This window comes from Ictidomys tridecemlineatus, chromosome 13 (genome assembly GCF_052094955.1).
Source record: "Ictidomys tridecemlineatus isolate mIctTri1 chromosome 13, mIctTri1.hap1, whole genome shotgun sequence".
Classification (NCBI taxonomy): Eukaryota; Metazoa; Chordata; class Mammalia; order Rodentia; family Sciuridae; genus Ictidomys; species Ictidomys tridecemlineatus.
Genome location: NC_135489.1, coordinates 89,476,659 through 89,501,505, shown reverse-complemented (window position 1 = coordinate 89,501,505; position 24,847 = coordinate 89,476,659). Strand labels below are relative to the sequence as shown.

General features: G+C 35.9%; 1 protein-coding gene across 1 annotated transcript in view; it reads right to left on the bottom strand.

Moving 5' to 3' along the window:
* Positions 1 to 207: 207 nt before the first annotated feature.
* Positions 208 to 24,847, bottom strand: part of LOC101974121 (uncharacterized) — a 34,396-nt gene continuing 9,756 nt past the window's right edge. Inside the window, exons 2-3 of the mRNA XM_040275302.2 lie at positions 14,050 to 14,176; positions 208 to 3,591 (exon numbers count right to left, since the gene is read on the bottom strand). Coding sequence (XP_040131236.2) covers positions 1,280 to 3,591; positions 14,050 to 14,176 — 2,439 coding nt within the window. The 3' untranslated portion in view covers positions 208 to 1,279. The remainder of the gene's footprint in view (positions 3,592 to 14,049; positions 14,177 to 24,847) is intronic.

The window sequence follows — 24,847 nt, the reverse complement described above, 5'->3', positions numbered from 1 at the left end:
CACCAATCTTGAAATTCTTTCAGTTGAATGATTCCCTTTTCTTCTAAAAACTGGCATAAGAAAACACATGCACACACACAGTGCCATGAGATTTACAGTAAGATTATAATATTTGTATAATTAAGTCAATATGAATCAAACCTTTGTTTTGTAGACGTTTTGTTAATACACAGAAGTGACACATGGAAAAAATACTATAGGATAAAATTTAAGATACAGAAGTCTGGATTTATTGGCATTTCTATTTCTCTCCCATAACAGTCTTAATTTACAACTAAATACAAAAAGAGAAATATTTAAAATACAATTTTTAATAATATTTGCCACATAATTTGAAGCTTAATTATACTTCCTAAATGGTGTAATAACCATATATATCCAATAACATCTTCTATTATCTGTTACCTATAACCTTTAGGAAAGCAAAATTCTTTTATGCCTGGCAGAATAACATGTGACTCACTATATGACAGTGTTAACACATTGAAAAGCATTCACTTTATTTTATATGAAATACTTTGCTCATATTATGCATGAATGTTAACTATTTCAAATTCCATCATGAAGTCTTTAGAAAAATACAGATTGAATATTTCATTATAATTTCTTCAACTTTCAGGACTGAGTATATTTATGTAATCTTTAATTTATAAGTTGATGTCTTTTAGAAATGTGCTACCACACTATTCTGATATCTGAGGATTTACATCAACTAATGAAGTCCAGTAAATTTTAATCAACAGTTAAAGGCAATGCTACTTTCTCCTTTTACAGAATTTCTCTCCATTAATAATTCTCATTTACATCTAGATATAAAGACTTTGCTATAATTTTCTCATTAGTCAAGATTTGATCTCCATTATAAACATTTTGCTGTTATATAAGGCATATATTTTGGACAAAGGTCTTTCCACAGACACTTCGTTCATGAGGTTTTGATACAATATAAATTTTCTGATGTAGAACAAAGTATGAAGTTTGATAGTCATTGACACATTATCTTTTTGTTCATTGTAAATGAACCTTTATCCATTTATATATGATGCTGAGAATCGAACCCAGTGCCTCACACAATAGGCAAGCGCTCCACCACTGAGCTACAACCCCAGCCCCCTGACACATTATTTTTTTATAGTTTCTGTACTATGAATTCTCTGATGTTGAGGAAGATGTGAACAACTACTAGCCACATTCCCTACGTTTGCATGGTCCCCTCCAGGATGAATCCCTGATGTTGAGTAAGGATTTAGTTTTGATTAAACACTTTCAAACAACATTTTCATTTGGAGTGCCTCTCTCCGCTATGAGTCCTGTGGTGGCGAGTTAGGGTTGGACAAGACTTAAAGGCTTTGCCACATTCTTTACATTTGTAAGGCTTCTCTCCTGTATGGATCCTCTGATGCTGAGTAAGGGTTGAGGTTTGGTTAAAAGCTTTGCCACATTCTTTACATTTGTAGGGCTTCTCTCCTGTATGAATTCTACGGTGACTAATAAGGTGTGAGTTTATATTAAATGCTTTGCCACAGTCTTTACATTTGTAGGGCTTCTCTCCTGTATGAATTCTACGGTGACCAATAAGGTTTGAGTTTTGAGTGAAAGCTTTGCCACAGTCTTTACATTTATAGGGCTTCTCTCCAGTATGAACTCTCTGGTGTTGAGTAAGGTGTGAGCTTCGTTTAAAAGCTTTGCCACACTCCTGACATTCATAGGGCTTCTCTCCAGTATGAATTTTCTGGTGCTTATTAAGGTGTGAAGTTCTAATGAAAGTCTTGCCACATTCTTTGCATTTGTAGGGTTTCTGTCCAGTATGAATCCAGTGGTGTTGAGTAAGTGTTAGAGAATCCCTAAAGGCTTTGCCACATTCATTACATTTGTACGGTCTCTCTCCACTATGAATTTTATGGTGTTGAGTAAGCGTTGCAATTTGTTTAAAAGCTTTACCACATTCTTTACACTTGTAGGGCTTCTCCCCAGTATGAATCCTGTGGTGTTGAATAAGGTGTGAACAATCCTTAAAAGCTTTGCCACATTTCTTACATTTATAAGGTCTCTCTCCAGTATGGATCCTCTGATGTTGAGTAAGGTTTGAGTTTCGATTAAAAGCTTTACCACATTCTTTGCATACGTAGGGTTTCTCTCCAGTATGAATCCTCTGGTGTTGAGTAAGGGCTGAACAGTCTTTAAAGGGTTTGCCGCATTCTTTACATTTGTAGGGCTTCTCTCCAGTATGAATTCTATGGTGTTTAATAAGGTGTGAACACTCCTTAAAAGCTTTGCCACATTTTCTACATTTGTACGGTCTCTCTCCAGTATGGATCCTCCGGTGCTGAGTAAGGTTTGAGTTTCGATTAAAAGCTTTGCCACATTCTTTGCACTTGAAAGGTTTCTCTCCAGTATGAATCATCCGGTGTTGAGTAAGGGTTGAGGTTTGATTAAAAGCTCTGCCACAGTCTTTACATTTGTAGGGCTTCTCTCCAGTATGAATTCTCTGGTGTTTAATAAGGTGTGAGCTTATATTAAATGCTTTGCCACAGTCTTTACATTTGTATGGCATCACTCCAGTTTGAATTCTCTGGTGATTAATATGATTTGAGCTTTGATTGAAAGCTTTGACACATTCATTAAATGTGTAGGGCTCCTCTCCAGTATGAATTCTTCTGTGTTGAGTAAGGCTTGAAATTTTCTTTGAAGTCCTTTCACATTCTTTACATGTGTAAGGTTTGTCTTCAATATTGATATTAACTTTTGAGCTCTGATGACAGACTTTCCCATGTTTATTAACTTTGCAAAGGTTCTTTGTAAAATGAACACACTGATGTTTTCCATGATTTGAACCAAGGCTAATATTTTCATGAGTTTCACTGCATTCATAATTTTTTTCACCAATATACATACACTGGTAATTACATAGGGTAGAGACTTGGCTAAAGTTCTTGGAGGTTTTATTATTAACATTTAAAACTTTCCAAATATCTTTATCTGAATTTTGATTATGCAATAATGGGGAAGCATGAACCTCCCCACTTTGATTAAAACTGTATATTTTGGCACAAGGAGGAACAATTTGTTGTTGATTGCAAAATAGCAGACTTTTTGTGAAGTAACACACAACATGATCACATTCAGAAATTTGTTCTTTATTTTTAACTCTCTTATCTATATAAATGTTTGAGTCAAAGTTTAAATCAATGCTGCAATTGAAATTGTTCATGTTGTTAACTGAAGCTTGGGACAGACTCCATTTCAGACTTTCCAAATTTCCTTTCAGAGGGAAGATATGGTTCAAAAACTGCTGTGGATATGTATTTAGAAACACAGAGAGCTCCTCAAAAGTGACTGGAATAAATTGAGCTGTTTTCTGAGATGCTATATGTTCTTGATGTCTGCTGACATTGACATTTTCATCATGGATAGTCATCAAACATTTGTTATGCTCATTATGACAAGATTTCGGAACTTCACTCTCTCTGACACTTTCCCAGTCTTTCCTTAGATGTAAATTTTCAATACCTTGACTTCCATGTCTTCCCTTGATCACTTTTTGAGATAAATGTTCTGGCAAAAAGTCTTGGACTTGATGAGAATATACAGCTGAAAGAAACAAAAATAATCAATTATTTCACTTTCTAGACTGGTGAATATAATTTGCAAATATATGAAATTATACAAAGGTGGGACATCAATAAGGTATGTCCCACCTTCATATAGTAAACCCATGACTTTCATTATTCCAGAGATATGTGAACTTCAAAACCATATTCTGAAAGAACTGATCTGTAAGAATCTTCAAAAGTGCCCGAGACTTCACAGCGGCACAGATGAGCACATCGCTACAGAGACATGCAGTAGACGGAGGAAAGGGTTATTTTTATCACCCACAGCATTTCAACTCAACTGTGCAATTAGGCAAAGAATATATCACGTACAACATTCCGACTCAACTGTGCAACTAGGGACAAAATAGCAATACTTTCTCTCTCAGTAAGAAAAAGGAACAGAAAAGCCTGCAAATATTTCTGACTTTATTGGGGACTTTCTAAACACTACTTTTTGTCTATATAGAGACTTGGAGCTAAAAGGTAGATTTTGGATGACAGTACCCCAGAAACTCAATAGAGCAGAAGAACACATGGACTTTTAAGAAGAAATATGAGCGAACTTTTATGATGGGAAACATACATATATACTTCTGGAGAAATATTCTGAAAAGAAAATTGAGAGGAAACAACAATCTCATAGAGCAGATATCAATATCACCTAGCCAAAGCTAACCCATAGGGATCAACCAAAATGACTTGCTTTATATTTGTTTCAATTTTTTCTATTTATTAATTTCACTGACAAGTCAACCTTTATATACTTACCATGTACATCATGTTTTAAAGTATATATACACATACATGGTAAAATGACTAAATCTAACACATGCATTATTTTGTATAATTAGCATTTTTGTTATTAGAAAACTTTATGTCCATTCTAGTAGCACTTCCTAGGCACACATTACACTACCCGGGCATGGTGGTGCACAACTATAATCCCAGTGACAGCTGTAATCCCAGTGGCTCAAGTGGCTGAGGCAGGAGGATAGCAAGTTCAAGATCAGCCTCTGCAACTAGGGAGACCAGGTCTCTAAATAAATAAATGAATGGGTTGGGGATGTAGCTCAGAGGCTATCACTGATACAATTCTCAGTAGCAAAAGTAAAATAAAATAGCATTCACCCTTTGTAAAGTAGAACTCTTGACTTATTTACACCCATTAAGATGAAATCTTGCATCTATGACTAACATTACAATCCCCTAAGTCCCATGCCCTGGTAACCACCATTTTATGTGACATTTGAGTTCTACTTTGTCAGTTTCTATGTGAGTCTACTAGTGCAGAAACTGACCTTCTGCCTTATTTCTTTTCTCCTTTTCTTGGGGGAGAAATGAGGAAGGGGGGTACTTGTGATCGAACCCAAAGTTTCTTTACCACTGAGCTATATTTGCAGTCCCCCACCTTTTAAATGTGTGTGTGTGTGTGTGTGTGTGTGTGTGTGTGTGTGTGTATGTATTTTTTGAGACCAGGTCTCATTAGCTGCTGAGACTCATCTCAAATGTGCATTCCTCTAGTCTCAGCCTCAACCAATGAGGATTTCAGGAATGTGTCATTTCATCTAGCCTATTTTTTGTGTATTTAATAACTTTAATACTCCTTTCCCAAATGATATTAATAATCTACTGTTGGCTGATTTCCAAGTGAAAAATGTCCAGTGAAAAGTAACAGAGAACACAAAGAAAAAGTGAAAAATGACTCCATCAAAGTAACAAAATAAAAGAGTGGGAATTGACCATTAGGAAACTATTATAGATAACCTACAGAACACTAAGTAGCCATTTGAAAATGTTCAACAACTAAACCAGAACAATAGGAAAAATAAACGAAATTCTGACAAAAAAATTCCAACATAAGCAAGTAGAAACTGTGTAATAGAATTCCTTAAGAAATAATGTTTGAGGGCTGGAGTTTAGCTCAGTGGTAGAGCACTTGCCTAGCACGTGGAATGGACTGTTTGATCCTCAACACCACATAAAAATAAATAAAATAAAGGCATTATGTCCATCTACAACTAAAAATATTTTTAAAGAGTTTGAGAAATTAGAAATACAAAAAAAAAAAAAGATATCCAACTTTAAGAATTTCAATCATCTCTAGAAAAATGCAAAAGATTGAATATAAAGCACATTATACTCAAAGTGTCAAAGTCACAAAGAAAATTTTGAAAGGACCAAGATAAAAGAGGTTTGTCAGAAGTCTTCCAGAAAAGAATAGGGGAATACAGTCAAAAGGGTGAAGAAACAGAACTAGGAATCAAGAATACTATATCCAGAAATATCATGCTTCAAAGGTGAAAATAAAGACTTTTAAGATATGCAAATACTCAAAAAGTTCCTTACCTCTAGACCTGGTCCTACAAGAAATACTAAAGGAAATCCTTCCCATTAGAAATAAAATAAACCTACACAACAACACAAATAATTTGAAATTTAACAATTTTGCTACAGAATTTAAAAGACAAAAGCACAAAATTATCATACCTCTATTAATACATATGCCATTTCCAAACAGCTGTGACATCAATAACCTAACACTAAGAGAATATTTAAAGAAAATGATTATTATACAGTGTTGACATTAATTTATTATCACTTCAAAATACCATGCAAGCTTAAAGTGCTGTTTTGTATAATCAAAATATAATAAAAATAAATAAATAAGCACAGAAGATATAAGGGGAACAAGGGGAGAAACCAAAGCATGTCACTATAAAAATTAATGAACCACAAATTAAAGCAGTTAAGAAAAGTAGGAAAAGCAATTATAAGAAAAAAATAACTTAAAATGGCAATAGTAAGTGCTTCCTTTTCCGTAATATATTAAGTATAAATGAATTATTATTAGCCACTTTTTATAATGTATGACAAGATTAACAGGGTTAAGCCCCCAAATATTCAACTGAATACTATCTAGGACTATGTTGCATAGTATGTCATCTTTCAACTTTCCTGTCTATATTTTCAAAGATTGATGTTAGTTATACAAGATTTTTACTATTTTTGTAGTACCATAAAGAGTGGTCCCTTTTGTGGGGATCCGATCTAAATGACCACATCTTCCAGTCCTGAAACACCAGGCTCTGATCAGTCACTACATTTCGTGGTGACTTGGGCGTTGTCCCAGTTTGGATAGCAAAGCATGGCTCCAGGAGTAGGTGTCACCCAGTGGGGTTGAGTCCCACTCACCTATTCCTTTGTAACCCTACCCCTTGCCTCATTTGATGGCTTCTTCCCAATAAAAGGGTTCAGCATGTGCTCCTCTCTCTTCCCATGGACCCCTAAGGTGAGAGGAGCCATCACAGGACCCAAAGGAAAAGGTATTTCTCTGTCTCTGTAAATTATTTCCTGCAACCCAGTTCACCTGGAGTGACCTGAGTGTTTAGTCATGGAACTCAACAATTGGTGGCCCATACAGAGACTCCAGGGTGAATTTTAGAAATTTAGTGGATTTGGAATTTCTCTCCAGAAGTTAAGCATGCTTAGGATTTCAGAGTATTGTGGGCTGAACTGTAGAAAGTAAGTGAATTAGAAGAAACATCTGTGACGTTAAACTTTTTTAACATCTGGGAATATTTCATCTTTATTTTTTATTTATTTATATATTTTTTTTTTGGAGAGAGGGAGAGAGAGAAAGAGAGAGAATTTTAATATTTATTTTTTAGTTTTTGGCGGACACAACATCTTGGTATGTGGTGCTGAGAATCGAACCTGGGCCGCACGCATGCCAGGTGAACGCGCTACCGCTTGAGCCACATCCCCAGCCCATATTTCATCTTTAGAAAGATAAAAAATTTTATTTTTGCAATTCTAGAGACTGTAGTTCTCTCCCATGGGAAAAGCACTTTTGTGTACCTTTTTGGATTGTTTTTGTAAATCTTTATATTTTAAAATATTAGGTATTAGGAGTTACATGCTAAAAACCTGTGCTTGGAAAGTATAAGAGAGAAAAACAAAGAACTTTTTGTGGTGAGACTTAACACAGGAGATATTCTACTTCTAGAGAGGTATATTTGTTTTTCTGTTGTTTTTTAAAGGTACTCAAACAATTTATATTGCACTTTTGTGCCGAATTCTTGTCCTACTGGATGAGAATGGCTACAATTCAGCCCCTGTGGACAAAAGACTTTAGCCGCTGTTCCCTATGGGGTCTGTAACTAGACCCACCGCCATCAGTGCTTTTAACCCTGAAACCATCTGGCCTGGGTGCCAAACAGGCAAGGTGTTAGACTGCCCTACGATCTGATAGTAACGCTGGTGTCTGCTGTGAAACTCACCTTTAAAGTGCCCACGTGCTACAAGGGAAAGTACAAAAGACAGAAGGACACACACTGCAAGCACAGGTTGAAGAGACAAGGCAAACCACTCCCTCAGAAGGGAAATGCAAACAAACCAGATGGAATGCAACTGGCTCCAGAAGCCTTTGCCCCAACAATGGGCAGCTGGCTCCAAGCGATTTTCAACACCTGGCTACTGCCCAAAGCCTAGCCAGCCCCGCAGGCTTCCTGGTCCCACCTCCCATGTTTTCACAGGCTTCCCATTGGTCCTTCTAATGTCACTCAGACAGGACTTCTGGTCCCGCCTCCCAGCCACTAACCTGTACTTCCTGTTTCCCACAGACCTGCTACTGAAACTACACAGAGCCTGCATTTTTAAGAATGCCCACCTGTAAATGCTAATGAAAAGTATCTTTTTCAGACAAAATCTAATTCCTCAGGTTGCTAGTTGCAGCCCTAAGCCTGACTTGCTCTCAAACCTAAAAATAACTTGATTTTTTATCCCTCAACACCTTTGTTTAAGACCCTTCCTTTTCCTCTCTATGGTAATATTACTAAATAATGTTCTATTGATGAGAGGTATCAAACATATGCTTCTTTGTATTTTGTTTTCAATTTTAAAGGCTATGAGGATGCATTTGCTTGTCCCAGGAACAAAAGCTGGCAATGTTTCTGTGATAATCAAGAAATCCTTATTCTCATTCCTGAATATAAAATTACAAGAAATGAGCAAATATCTACACAAGGATCTTATTACATGATGTCACAAATATAAAAATGTGCACTACTCATCCAAAGAAAATTAAAATGGATCCAAATATCTTAAGAACCATGTGGTAACATAAAGCTTATACAATCATAAGTTTTGTCCTTATTCTTAATACATATTTTTCTAGGTATTTGGATAGCCTATAATTGTTAATGTATAAAATAATTAGCATATGTCTAATTGTTTAGTTAATATATATTTATCTTATTGTTTTCCTTTAACAGAAAACATATACATAATCTATATATACATTTATCTGATGCTCTGCCTTTTGTAATTAGAAATACCTTAAGATAAATGTATTTTACTGTAAATTTGCTTTCAGGTACAACCATCAAGTAATCTCTAACTCTCAAATTATTGTACAAACTTTATAAGATGATAAATTTAAACTGATTTCAAGGATAATATTCAAGGATATTTCAGGCTATTTCCTTGATTTTAATATACTGATATCAGCTAAGACTTTGTCCATATTTTGACATGATAAAGACCAATTAAAATGTTAAGTTTATTTCCTTTAAGGTCTTTATTTACCTAGTGATTCTTAGTGTTTAAGACAAGGATTAATTTTGGTGAATAAATTCATATCTAAACACTAAATATATTAAACTGCTGACTTAAATTCCATTTCTGACACTTCTACTTGGAGACTAAATTTGATTCTTGCATATTACTTCTGTTTGTTGGAAAGTTGTGATATTTGGGAGAGTATTTTATTAGAACTGATGTTTTCCAAAGTCGTATGTTAGTTTTAAGGAATAAAAATTGCAAACCTTGTTGGAAATTCATTGGTACTATATAAGTTCTCTGACTGGGCCTATTATCCATAAAAACATATGGTAAGGCTTATATATTACTCCCTACACTGGGAAGTAACCTTAATCATATTTTTAAAAAGGACAACTAAGAGACACCTAATTAAAGGATAATATTCTAAAATATAGAGATATTTGATACCTTCTCTCAAAAAGAGATTGAGGGTTCTTTTCAAATTGTTAGGATGGATCAACTAATCTATACACTAAAAAATTACAGTGATTAATTTTATATCTAGCTTCAATTACTATTAACAAAGAAGGCCTTTAAAAATTGCCTACTAAAAACAAAGATCAAAGAAAACCTCTCAAACTTAATATAGACCAAAACAAATTCAGGGAGATATTTCAAGAGATCCAAATTCATATATATTTCAAAATTTATGCCAGATGTCTAACCTCATCTAGAAAAGTATTATATTATTACTTAGCTAAACTTCAAAATAGAAGGCCATTTTAAAAATAGTTTTAAGAAAGATTTATCTTAACCATGTCCCAGTAACACAGAATAGGGACAGTTTGTCTGGAGAACAGACAGTTCCCCAGGAAAACTGGTATCCAACAGATAAACAAAATGCCTTAAAAATAATTTTAATAAGACTTTACAAAAATCCTTCTATTTTCATAGAGAGATTTAAAGAGACAATACAGCACCTAAACTTATAGGGAGCCACCCATTTTCAAAAGATGAGTTTATCATCCAATTAGCTCTAGACATTCCAAAGGATTCACAAAGGTTAACATAGTCCTAGCCAAGTTTAGATGTTACACCATAATTAAATGAAAAAAGAAGAAGGGCAAGCATACAGACAGAAAGAAATTAAAATGTTAATATTTCCTTCCCCCAAAAAATAAGCTTTCTAATTAAAAATTTTACTAAAAACAGATTTTGAAAAACTCTAAACACTGAAACAGGGCCTAACTTCAAACCCCTGTCAACCCCTGTCTCTGAGAAAAATAACCATAAAAATAATTACCCCTAAAGTATTAGACATCCATAAACAAATCAGCTCAACAGCTGATAGCTAATTTCAATAAGAAATTTTTAACATGATAGATGTTTTCTCAACTTTATTAATATGAGATAATGCCCTACATACATTGATGTTTTTAAAATTAATAAAATCATAAATTATACATAATTATTAGAGCTAATTTTACATTATTATAAATAAAGTTATTAAGGATGCTCACACAACTATTTCTTTATACACAAAGATTTTACACAAAGATTAGTTTGACACAACATCCCTCAAGATGTCATTGCTAGTTCAGTGTCATACAAATTCTAAATTAGATCACTGTCTTAAACCACACTGTTGACTTATTCTTACCTATTAATATTTGGGATACCAACTCTCCCTTCTTAGGTCAACACTAAATTTGATAAAAATAATGATAGTTTTTCATGGACTCATAGATAAAAGACTATTCATTTTCTATTTCATTTTTATTAATAATAAAACAAAACATCTTTTCTATGCTTAATTAGCATATGTACTTCCTATTTTGGACAATTGTCTATATTTTTCTCATGCCCTTAGTAAAGGTCACCATTCTTAAGTTTCAAACTGTTTCTCACTTCATTCCAAATTAAGAAAATTATTTAAGTTAATTTAAAGCTAATTTCAAAATATAAATCTTTATATACAATTTATTATATTCTTCATTTCTGGTAATTCTGTTAAAGTCAAAAATCAAGTCTTACATTTAATAAAGGCTGTTTCTATTTGCCATACTCCCTTTCCAACACATTAATGTTGGACTTAACATAGCTAGCAGATGACCTTTGTCAAAATTTATGACTAGCTAAGGATAATAAATCCTTTCTTATTATTTAAATACTTGTACTATTATCTATAACTTAAATTGATGATACTACTGTTGATGCCTTAACTCAATTTTATTAAATAAAGAAAAGGGGGAAAACAGAAGCCACAGACACATACTGGATCTTAAAAATATTTCAAAAATTTTCTTAACTGTGTTACTGAGAGTCTTACTGCTACTGAACATGATTCAGTAAATTAAATCAGATTTCATAAGATAGAGTTTAAACCTGTCATTGTGATAATGACTGAGAAACCTGGCACAGGAAGGTAAATTTCCAGCTGCAGAGTTTACAACCATGCAACTTCACAAGTTTATCTAAGTAAAAATTATGAAGAGACTTCTATGGACTAATTTCTCAGGTCCATTTTTAATGTACATGGTAGTGGGGACTGGAAAGTCCACCAATGAAACTAGATTAACTGTACTGACTGTAATTGTCAGTTATACCTTTATGTTGATCCTATGGTAAACAAGCTGTTTGGGAGTATTTTTTGAGAAAAAGACACCATATAAGAAACCTAAACCAGCCAATCATGCTAGCCCTTAGAGGTTAAGACTATATTTACTTATCTGGACAAGTGTCAGATAGATTATTAAAATAGATTTTTCCTATACAGAGCAGTTATTTACATAAAATATCCACCAATGTATTACTGTCCTAATCATTCTACAATATAAGTTGGCCCCTTTTCTAAGTGGATGGATTGTGCATGTCTTGTCAGTACAACACAAGATGTCTAGAAGTAGTGGATATTTTAGGCTAGTCTCCTAGAATGGACAAGAACGATTACACAAGGATGCCATAACTCCTAAAACCTTTAACTCTCACTGAGACGGCATCCAAAAGGATGTTTTGATGTTGACTTCTGCTAAGTATACTTACATTACTGGCAGACCCATAGACCCCTTAAATGTGAGAATTAAGAGAAAAATGATGAATATCCTGTGAGTATACAACTTATCTTATTGTATCACTAGTTATTGCCAGCTAAGATTTCAGAGCAATAACATGCTGAAGTTAATGCTCAGGCTTTGAAACAGGTGCATCCTAATTAGCCAGACCTAGGCAAGCTCCTGGTCTCATGATCCTTGAATGACTACCTTCAGTATTATTCCTTGCTTCTACAATACAGCCATGATGGCTAAGTTTTAGAACTTACAACATATGGGTTTTCTTAATAGTTTGACTTAAATTCTAAGTTAAAATGCTCTAGAAGCCCCTGTAATGAATAATGCAAATGAACCTTCTGCACTATGGTTTGTGGAAAGGCTTAAACACATGCCAAATAAAAATGTCTGTGCTACTATAACCAGACATAATGCTTCCCAATAAAATTGGGAAAAGATTAAGAATCTTCTGATGAGTGTTTGGCAGAATAATAATAGTAATAATAATAATAATCTAGATCTTCCAAGTTGATTATGTTGTCAAAATGATATGTTTTCTACTAATTCTTTTTGTGTTTCAATAGTAGATCATGATGACCTTGAACCAAGAATCCAGTGACTGAAAGATATAATTCCCTAGTTGCTTTTTTTAATATTAAGAAAGGGGGAATATGTGGGGAGCCACTCTGATGACCATGCCTTCCAGTCCTGAAGCACAGGCTCTGACCAGTCACTACATTTCATGGTGACTTGGGCATGGTGACTTAAGCATTGTCCCAGCTCGGATAGCAACACATGGCTCCAGGAGTAGGTGTAACCCTACCCCTTGCCTCATTTGAATGGCTTCTTCCCAATAAAAGGGTTCAGCAAGTGCTCCTCTCTCTTCCCATGAACACCAAAGTTAAGGGGGTGGGGGTGGGCCTGTCACAGCATCCAAAGAAAAAGGTATTTCTCTGTCTCTGTGAGATGATTTCCTGCAGCCCAGTTCACCTGGAGTGACCCTGAGTGTTTAGTCGTGGGACACGACACCCTTTTATCTCTTATTTTACTTCGTCTCTTTATCAAAGTTTTTTCACTTACACGTATTTTACCCTACATGACTTCTAGACTATTTAATCTAAGGTCACGGAGAGTAAAAGAGAAAGGATGGAAAGGAATAACGAAAAATGAATTAAAGGAAGCAGAGGTGGCAAGAATTATATTAAGTAAAACACAATTTGAAACCAACTTATATGAAATAAAATACATTTTAAGTAAAAAAAAAAAAAAAAAACTTTCATATGAGACAAAGTAGAATATAACAATAAAAGGGACCTCTCTCTAGGACACTACAGAACAGTGAATATGTAGGCAATGCACCTCACACTTCCCAAATATAGAAAGCAAATTTGAGAGAATTAAAGAAACAGAAAGAACACGGTAATGCTAGGAGAAATCAATCCCCATTTACTATAATGAAAAATAAAACCAGACACAATGGTAATCAGGAACTACAAGACTTCAAAAAATGTTGTATAGCAATTAGACTTACAGAGTAAATCTTCTTAATAGTTCATAAAATATTATTCTGGATAAGCCAACTTAAAAGCACAAAATGAACATTAATAAATATTGAAATTATTTTCTAAGCATAATATAACTACCACTGATTTAAAGTGAAGGATGTTTATCACCTTGAGATAGAGAGTTCAATCACAAAGGGAAATATCAGTAATATTTTCCTATCTATACTAACAGATATCCAGTCTTCTCTGAAAGCACGTATCAGAAACATTCATTTGGAGCAATTTCCAAGAGATAATCTGAAAGAAAGGAGATTTTACACTGATAGTGAATGCTGAGTTCTGAAGGGAAGCCCTGCTCACCCAGGAAGAACAGGTTTCCGTAGTTCTCTAACATCACATCTTTATATAGATTCTGCTGAGCAAGGTCCAGGCAATCCCATTCCTCTTGAGTGAAATCAATGGTAACATCCCTGAATGTCAACGATTCCTGAAAAAAAAGAGAATAGGTATATGAGTAGCATAATGACCGTGTGATCACCAACAGTCTTTAATTGGACCCCAGTTGAAATACGAGAACCAGTTCTCACCCAGGCAGCTGACCTCCATTATTCAGTAATATACTTTTAAACACACTGATGTGCTCTAATGTATTATCTAACTCTGAAGAGAGAAGATGATATAAGTAAAAAACATATATACTACTAAAAAGAACAAATAAAAAATTTTAAGTATATACTAAACGTTTCTAAAATAAAATGTAAAATTAAGGCATCAACACAAGAATATATATTTTAACCATAATTGCAGAAAATCAATTGTATATATTTCTCAAATGAGAGTTACACTGAGTAAGAGGATGCTTCTCAAATTTTAACATGTACAAACATGAATTAGAAATTTTATGAAAAAAGCAGGCAATGATTCAGCCGTTTTGGAATGTAATAGGATTTCTGAACACAGAGCAAGCCCTCTAGTGATTCCAATGCCAATGGTCCAAAGAAAAGCCCTTGAATAGCAATGAAGTAGAATAATAAAGGAAAAATTGATGAATTTGAATTCAAATATTTTTAGAGATTTATGCATTTCATTATAACAGCAAGGAGCAACAACAATCCTTTTGGATTGTTTTGGTTCACTGCAAATATATAAATATCACTCTAAGTGGTTTTCATACCTTATGTATAAAACCCATAATAACCTATGAGAGACCTAATAGTTTTCATCTTTTATGCCATTTTATCAAACATCCAGTAAATGGTAGAGTCCAGGTTTTATCCAAGTTTTTCTGACATAATTCATAAAAAGGTCAAAATAAAGTGTGAATATTAAAAAAATTTTCAGGGGCTGGGGGAGTGCTCAGTGGTACAGCACTTGCCTAGCATGTGCGAAGCCTTGGGTCAGATCCTCAGCACCATATAAAATAAATAAATAAAATAAAGATATTGTGTTCAACTACAACTAAAAAATAAAGATTAAAAAATAGAATTTTCATAACAGGACAGTCATCATAACCAAAGAGTAGTGTAAACATTTAAAGAAGGCAGCAAAATCAGACTCATCAATGATATTTACATTTTAGCACACATACAAACGGCAACTTTTTATACATTAAGACAGAATTGTTCCTGTGAACAGAAATAAAAAACATATTCAATTGGGGAAAATTATAAATCAACTGGGGGTTGGCTTTTTATATTACTGACATACACACACTGGAAGAATAAAGGATGAAGAGCTCAGGTTGTGTATTTTCTTTTCCTTTCCTGCATCCTCTGCTCCGAGCTGTGACTTTGACTCTAAGGAAGGTGAGTGTGTGTAACTCCCGCCTCTGTAACCCAGAATGCGGGCAGGCGAGGGCGCTACAGGACCCGCATGCTAATCATGGTCCCTTGAGCCATGGTTTCTCTGGGACCCACCAGGTGGAGACCACCGGTCCTGCTGGCCTGTCTCAGCTCAGAGCCTTGAGGCCTGGCAGCCTCCAGATGACAAGCAGGCCGGAGGCCACCAACCCCTAGGCAAGGCCCTGTGGCAAGGAGAGCAGGACACCTGCTGAGACCTCCTTCCCACCCCTTCCTCCTGACCTGTGCCCTCTCCTGAGGTCAGAGCCCTCCGGTTAACCCTAACCCTCTGCCAATACTCTGGCCTGTTGGCCTTTCTTTTCTGATGTATCCCTTTCATAGCTTTACTGCACAGCCAGCCCCATCCCTCAGGGAGGTGACACCAGGAGGCACAGTAAGGTGGAATCCAGTGGAAGCACAGGTGACTAGGGTCTGATTCAGAACCTCCAGTAGCAAGGCCAATGTCTCCCGCAAACAACAGTGGGAATTTTCCCTCTTCAAAACCAGCCCCAAGCCTGAAGTCACAAAAAAATGAATTTCTGCATCAAATATGATGGTTTATACAAATTATTTTTAAAATCCTGATAAAATACTTAATGATAAAAAGAAAGAAATTAACTTGGGGAAGTCATTAAGCATGGGGAAGAATCTGTCACAGAAAATTTAGACCAAGCAAATAAGGTGGAATTTACTGTAAAAGAAGCATGCAAAAATGGACACACCATCACTGCAGGGTTATCAGCGCCCCAAACAAAGTGAAATAAAAGGTGCCCACCAGTTTTATGTAAAGCATGAGACGATCACATCTCCCGTGCTCTGTAAGTACCCACAGGGTAGCACTTTCCTAGCACTCTGGAGAATGAATCTCTTGTAATTTTCTCTTCTGTCAGAACTTGGGTACTTTGGCAATGCATATTATCCCCATCAATATGCCTTCTGTCAACTCTCTTTAAGGCGATGCAGCATCCAGATGGAATGTCAACAAAGCATGGCTTATTGTACAATATCTATGAAAAAGCACTGCAGTGACTCCCACCAAAACACCAAGGACACAGGACAGCTCAGCATATGCAAATAAATAAATGCAGTATACCACACGTACAGAACCAAACTAAAAAAGACAAGATCACCTGAACTGATGCAGAAAAAGGCTTCAGTGAAATTCAACCCCACTTCTTGATAAAAATCCTTAATAAACTAGGGATAGAAGGAACTTACTTCAAATCATAGTGGCTACATATGACAACCACAAAGCCAACAGCATGATGAGTGTGAAGAAATGAAAGCACTTCCTCTAAAACCAAGAACAACATGAGGATGTCCACACTCATAAATTCTGCTCAATGTCATACTTGTATTTTTAGCTGGAGCATTTGGCAAGGGGCAGAAATAAAGACACAAATTAAAAATGAAAAACTCAAAATACCCATATCTGCAAAGGATATGATCCTTCCTACACATAGGAAATTCTGAAACCTTCAACAAAGAATCCCAGATCTGAACAACAAATCCAACAAAGTAACAGAATAAGAAAATCAATGCCAAAATCAGCAGTTTTTTGTTTTTTTTTTTTTTTGTACTGGGGACTGAACTCCAGGTCACTCATCCACTGAGCCACATTCCCAGCCCTTTTTTATATTTCATTTAGAGACAGGGTCTCACTAAGTTGCTGAGGTTGGCTTTGAATTCACGATCCTTCTGCCTCTGCCTCCCCAGCCACTGCACCCATCCTAACCAGAGCTTTTCTATACAATAATCTGCTGAAAAAGAAATTAAGAAGCCTATTCCATTCAAAATAACTTTAAAAAGTAAAATGCTCAGGAATAAATCTGACAACAGAAGTGAAAAACTTTTACAACCAAAATTACAGACCAGTGAGTGAGGAAGAACAGGATGCGAGGAGAAGGGAAGACTCCCAGTGTTCATGGAAAAACTCTATAGACGAGGCAACCTCCTCCAAATACCAATGAGATTCTTCACAGTAAACAAATAATCCTAAAATTCACATGGAATCCTAAAAAGTCCAGCAAGTAAAGCAGTTCTGAGTTAAAAACAGTAAAGCTGAAGGAATCACAATACCCGACTTCTGATTACAGACAAGAGCAACAAAACATGGTGGTGCTGGAATAAAAGCAGACACACAAGAACAAGTGATGGAACACAGGAGAGAACAGACAGAGCCTCACGGCTGTGATCATGTGATGACCCACAAAGGCCAAAATAACAAACATTAGAGGAAAGAAGTCCTAACAACTGGTGCTGGGAACATGGGGATGTCTGCATGTCAAAGACTGAGCCTACATTCCTATCTCTAAACCTGCACAAAGGTCAACCCCAAATGGGTCAAGGTCTAAGACCAGAAACTTTACAGCTGCTACAAGAAAACTAGGAACAGTCCAACATAGTGCACAGGATTTGCTTCCCCACTAGGATCTTACAGTTCAGTAAATAATCAAGAATCAATAAATGAGGGTTGGGGAAATATCTCAGTTGGTAGAGTGCTTGCCTAGCATGTACAAAACCCTGAGTTCAATCCCCAGCACCACAGAAAAAAAGAATCAATAAATGAGATGGCATTAAACTAAAAACCTTCTGCATGGCAAAGGAAAAAAAACATCAGCCAGAATAGATAGCCTACTAAATGAGAGAAGATCTTTGTCATTTACTACTGATTAATATCCCGAATACAAAATGAACTTAAAACCAGAAAACAAAACAACCCATTCAGCTGGGCATGGTGGTGCATGCCTGTAATCCCAACAGCTGAGGAGGCTGAGGCAGGAGGTTCCTGAGTTCAAAGCCAGCCTCAGCAACAACAAGGTGCGAAGCAACTCAGTGAGACTCTGTCTCTAAATAAAATACAAAATAGGGCTGGGGATGTAGCTCAGTGGCCAAGTGACCCTGAGTTCAATCCCTAGTACCAAAAAAAAAAAAAAAAAATTCAATAAAATAAATATTTCTCATCTCTCAAAAAAATAGCACAGGGCTGGGGATGTGGCTCAAGTGCTTGCCTGGCATGTGTGCAGCCTGGGTTCGATCCTCAGCATCACATATAAACAAAGATGTTGTGTCTGCCGAAAACTAAAAAATAAATATTAAAAATTCTCTCTCTCTCTCTCTCACTCTCTTAAAAAAAAAAGCACAAATAGCAAACAATTATAAAGAAAATGTTCCAAATTTTTAACAATCACGGAAATGCAAGTCAAAAGTTTCCTAAGATTCCACGTCACTCTAGTTAGAATGCCAATCATCAGAACTACAAATAATAAATAATAAATGCTGACAAGGACATGGGAGAAAGGGAGTACACACACAACACTGCTGAGAATATAAATTAATACAACCACTACGAAATCAGGGTGGATGCTTCCTCAGAAAACCCGAAGAACTACTACATGAATCTCAGGATCTATCTTAACAGTTTGGAGATGGATTCCCATGCTTACAGCACCACAACTCACAATAGCTGTTATGGGACTAGTCTAGGTGTCCATCAGTAGATCAATGGAAAAAGAAAGTGAGGCATATACATACAAGGAAGTTTCATTCAGCCATAAAAAAATAAAATTATGTCACTTGCAGGAAAATGGATGGAACTGGAAACATCATTTTCAGTATTTAAATAAGCCAGACTCAGCAATTATTGTAAATTTTCTGTCATATTTGGAAGCTAGAGAGAAAAAAGAGAAAAGGGATCTCATGAAAAAAAAAAGAGAGACCATTGGGTAGAGGAAGGACTCTGGAAGAGGGAGGCCTGGAGGGCAAAGGGAGACACTGGGAATGACAGTGATCAACATATTTTCTGTGAATCTGGACTTCACCCACATTGAAACACTACTATTCAATAAAATTAATACGTATCAGTGAAATTTTCATTAAAATTCCACTGACACCTACTATTTTTGCCCCAATTCTGGTTCCAATTTCAAGGTGAAAACTCGTTGAAAATCACACGTAGCTTAAATATGGCTTAAATAATCAAGGCCAGAAAAAAATGGTTTCAATTTATTATAATTTCCAGTTCCATGAAACCTAATTATAATGACCTTGGGTTCATAACAAGTGAATAGTAAAATAAATGTGAAAGATATATGTGGTTTCAAGGGAGAAATAGTGAATTAGATTAACAAGGAATTAAACCTGGTTTTAAAACAGAGATCAAGGGCTGGGGGTGTGGCTCAAGCTGTAGCGCTCAGCACCACATACCAACAAAGATGTTGTGTCCGCCAAGAACTGAAAAATAAATATTAAAAAAATTCTCTCTCTCTCCCCTCTCTCTCTCTCTTTAAAAAAAAATAAAAATAAAAAAAATAAAATAAAACAGAGATCAAGTTGATATAAACCTGAACAGGGAAAACAATACTAACGATGCCCCAAAATAGCTCCCAAAATATAATCGAGAAAAAGGAGACTTAAAATTATAACTGGCTTCTGAATTAAGTTTGTAGATATGTAGAACTGATGAAGCATTTCTCCTACACAGGAAACAACAAAAATGATGGAAAAACAACAAAGAAGGGTTGGGACACAGCTCAATGGTAGAGTGCCTTCCCTGCATACTCAACATCCTGGGTTTCATCCTCACCCCACAGAAGAAAAAGGAGCTCAAAAGTTAAAATAAATGATATTTTCTGAACTCATAAGAGAAATAATACCATAACACAAATAATCTGGTATTTTGAGGGCACAGAGGCCTGCAGAAGACAAAGGCTACAATGACTTCTCCAAGAAAACTGTTAAACTAGTAAAATGAACCGAGTGTTTTGAGCCAGTTCCCGAGTCCATGTGCAGGTGGTGAGTGTTAAAGTGAAATCCTCCGGTGTACAGACAAAGGGTCCCCTCCATCATGCTTGTTTGTCCTCAGGAATCTAAAATGCCCATCAGAGAAGTCAGGGCAGGATCCTGGGGGTCTTTCCCCCTGGTGCTGAGGAGGAGAGCTCCAACCACTGCTGCACTTAGGAGCCACCTCTCACACATGACTTTAGAGGACACCGCCTCACGTGCAGTGAGATAATATCAAACCTGGGCCTTGTGAGAAACCACCACAGCAGGGTGAATGACCCGGCCACCAGCAGGTCAGACATGCACACCTCCTGTCCTCTACCCATAAACCTGAGACCACTGAAAGCCATCATTAAACAGATAATCATCTAATGCTCAGAGGGTAATCACCACATTGACAAAGGCTGATGCCAGTTACACCTTGACTGGACTGACACAAGCCCCACACTCAAGTCGAGGGAGCACAGCTCATCAATAGGCTTTAAAATGCTTCCCGAACCCACTATTCTACTTAACACTCTGCCTTCAACAAATAGTTTCAATTGTGTTTACACAATTTTGTCTTTATTTGCAATGTTGGTTATTTGATTTCCTTTTCATTCCTGTAAGAACTTTAGTGTCAGTTGGCCAATTTCAACAAAAAGGAGATTGGTATTTTGACCTAATTACACTGAATTTTCAAATGCATTTTGGGATACTGTGATTTTAACAACATTAAAATTTTGGTCATTAGGGCTGGGGCTGAGCAGTAGAGCACGTGCAAAGTCCTGGGTTTGATCCTCAGCACCACATATAAATAAGGAAAAAGGTATTGTATCCAACTACAACAATAACAACAAAATAATTCAAACAAATTTTGGTCACTAAATATCAGCTGCTTTCCCATTTGTTTTACATCTTTCTTACTTTTCAGACATTGCACATATACTTTTATTTCAAATTATGTTTTTCACACAGTAGTGAATGTAATTGTGTCAATTTTGAGACTGATCATTGCTAGTATAAGAAACTTACAAAATTTTTTAAATAATTGTATTTACCCTGTAACCCATAACCTTGATAAAATGATTTGTTAGTTTTAGTGTTTTGTGTGATAATTCTTGAAATATTTTATATTCAGGATGATATCATCTCTGTAGGCTATTTTGCTTTTTGTTGTCCGTTCATAATTTCCAGAATGATGTCACAGAAGCCATAAAAACATGTTTTCTTTTTTCCAATGTAAAGTGTAAAGCATTCAGATTTTCACCATTAAAAACAATGTTAACTGTAGGTTATTCATGACTCACTTTATTTTTTTTTTTAAGAGACAGTGAGAGAGGAGAGAGAGAGAGAGAGAGAGAGAGAGAGAGGGAGGGAGGGAGGGAGGGAGGGAGGGAGAGGGAGAGAATTTTTAATATTTATTTTTTAGTTCTCGGCGGACACAACATCTTTGTTGGTATGTGGTGCTGAGGATGGAACCTGGGCCGCACGCATGCCAGACGAGCGCGCTACCGCTTGAGCCACATCCCCAGCCCTATTCATGACTCACTTTAGCAAAGTGAAAAAATTTCCTTTTAATCCTACTTTACCACATATTTTACCACGGACATTTATCAAAAGCTTTTTTCAAGTGATTTTTATAAATTAAAAAAAAACATGGTATTTTACTTGATTGGTTTGGGATATTAAATAAAATCTGTATTTCCAGCATATCCCTCAGCCCTGGTGTCAGATCTCCCTTAATGCACTTCACCTTGGCCTGCAGGTGACTTAGAAGGTGAGTCTACACCACCAGAGTGACAGGTGCTCTGCAACTTCCCTCCTGTCTACTTTTGTTATCTGGTAAATCTGGCCTAACAGATGATAATGTTTCCACTTCCTATTGGAAGTGATCTTGAACGACTGGTACTGATTCCTATTAAATACTTGGCAGAACTCATCAGTGTTTGGGGACGCTGTTGGTGGTGGCGTTTTTTGTTTTTGTTTGTTGTTTGAGATATGCCCTTGCTCTGCTGCCCAGGCTGCCCCTGACCCCTGGACTCATGGTTTCTCCTTCCTCAGTGTCACAAATAGCTGGGATTACAGGTATGAACAGCCACGTGCAGCTTCTGAGCTTCTCAGGATATTATTTATAATTGTGTTAGTTTTTACTTTATACATCTATTTTATATTTTTTCACATATGTCAACTGGTGTATTCTATTTATTCTCGAATTAACTTTCAAAACTCAAGTATAGCTAAGTATTTGACAGCAGGTTTTAATATTCCATGTTTCTAGACATTTCACAATTGAAATGAAATAATAAAGAAGAATAAAGTTGGGAAATGGGGACTTGGCAATGTGTGAATCCCCCCACGTCTCAAGATGCCTATTGAGGGATGGAGAATATGCAAGGTTTATACTAATATCTGTGACATAAATGAGGTATAGAAACTAAAGGAAATTGGGATTTGGAGCATTTTTTCTGATTTTGAGTACTTTAGTGAAGCTGAGCACTTTTCATATATTGTCAGACATTTATCCTTTATTGAGAAATATCTACCTAGACTTTTACCCATATATGAATTAGGTTATGAGTTTTTTTATTTTTCCTTTTTGATGAGTTGTATTCATTTCACTTTTTTTTTTTTAAAGCCAGTACTCTTGTTTTTTTTTAAAGAGAGAGAGAGAGGAGAGAGAGAGAGAGAGAGAGAGAGAGAGAGAGAGAGAGAATTTTTAATATTTATTTTTTAGTTCTTGGCGGACACAACATCTTTGTTGGTATGTGGTGCTGAGGATCGAACCCGGGTCGCACGCATGTCAGGCGAGCGCTACCGCTTGAGCCACATCTCCAGCCCCTCATTTCACTTATTATGGATTTTAAACTTTCTTCAGATTTGTAGCTAGCAAATATCTTCTTCCAATACATAACTACGTTTTCATTCATTGATTGGTTCTTTTGCTGGGTATAAGCATTTTTTTATTTTAGTATGGTCTGTCTTGATTGTTCTTTGTATGTTTTATCCAAACACTGTTGCTAAGACCAATGTCAAAGAATTCCCCCTTTTTACTTTTAGAAATTCTGAGGTGTCAGGTTATGTATCATATTGAGATACCATGTCATGCTTGTTAGCATAAATGTCATTTAAATGATAGTAATAATAAGTGTTGCAGAAAATACGTGGGAAAGGAAACCCTTTCTACACCACTAGCAAGAACATAAATTGATAGAGACATGGAAAACATTGAGGTCATCAAAAATTAAAATTAGGGGGCTGGGGTTGTGGCTCAGAGGTAGAGCACTCACCTACCATGCATGAGGCCCTGGGTTCGATCCTCAGCACCACATAAAAATAAAATAACAATATTGTGTCCACCTATAACTAAAAAATAAATTTAAAAAAAATTAAAATTAGAACTACCCTAAGATCCAGATATCCTTCTAGATAAATGCACATATAATTTGGAGTTCTTCAGAAAAAACGGAATCAGTATACATGTACATACATATATATACATGGGAAACAGTGGATTTTACAGGCCAAATGACCATATCAGTGTGATATGTCTACATATGCATATACTGCATTGATAACATCCAACCACACTTATTCCACCCTTTCCCCCAACACGCACACACACACTCTTCCCAATCCCTTTAATCAATACTTTACTTTCAGGTCGACTTACTTTACTTTTATATGTAAGAGAATATGTAAGATTTTATTTTCTGTGTCCAGCTTTTTTTACTTAGCATGATATCTTCCATTTCCTTCAATTTTGCTGCAAATAATAGGAATTTATTTTTATTTATGGCTAAATCATACTCCATGTGTATATAAACCATGTTTTCTGATGCATATATTAAAGTGCTTATCTAAACTGCTAAAGTTACTCTTTATATTATTGCAAAGCTGTGTAATATGCAACTTTAATTTACACTGCGAAGAAAAGAAATAAGAAAGAAGTAAATTAGAAAGCTAGGCTACTTGGCCTAATTTAACCCAACTTTAAAGATGTATTCCAAAGCTCCTATCTCTATTTTACTTTAACTTAATTAATACACAAGAAAATAGAATGGCAATTCTCTTTGGATCCATCACCTGCTGATTTGAGTCATTAGTAGATTATATTACAGTTATTTGCTATTGTGCAAGGCCTATCCCTATCACAAGACCTATCCCTGGGGATCTCTTTTACTATGTATGCTCTGGATTGTTCCTATTAGAATATATTTTTGATCCTAAAAATTACCCCTACGAGTCTCTTCTTCAAAACCAAGTAACTCTTTTTTGACTTTCTCAGAGTTCTCACCCCTCACAAGTCTCCCGTCCTCAGAGTTGTTTTCCACTCTTGTATACAATTATTGTCATACTCTCTAGGGACCTTTCAATACTGAGTAACTGCAGGCTTGGGTGAGTTAAATGGTACCTGGTGTTCTATCATAAATTTGAAGCCAGCCACAGCAACTTAGTGAGAACCTGTCTCAAAATAAAATAAAAAAGGGCTGGGGATGTGCTCAGTGGTAAATCACCTCTGAATTCCATTCCCAGTACTCAGGTCCCCTCCCCACCCC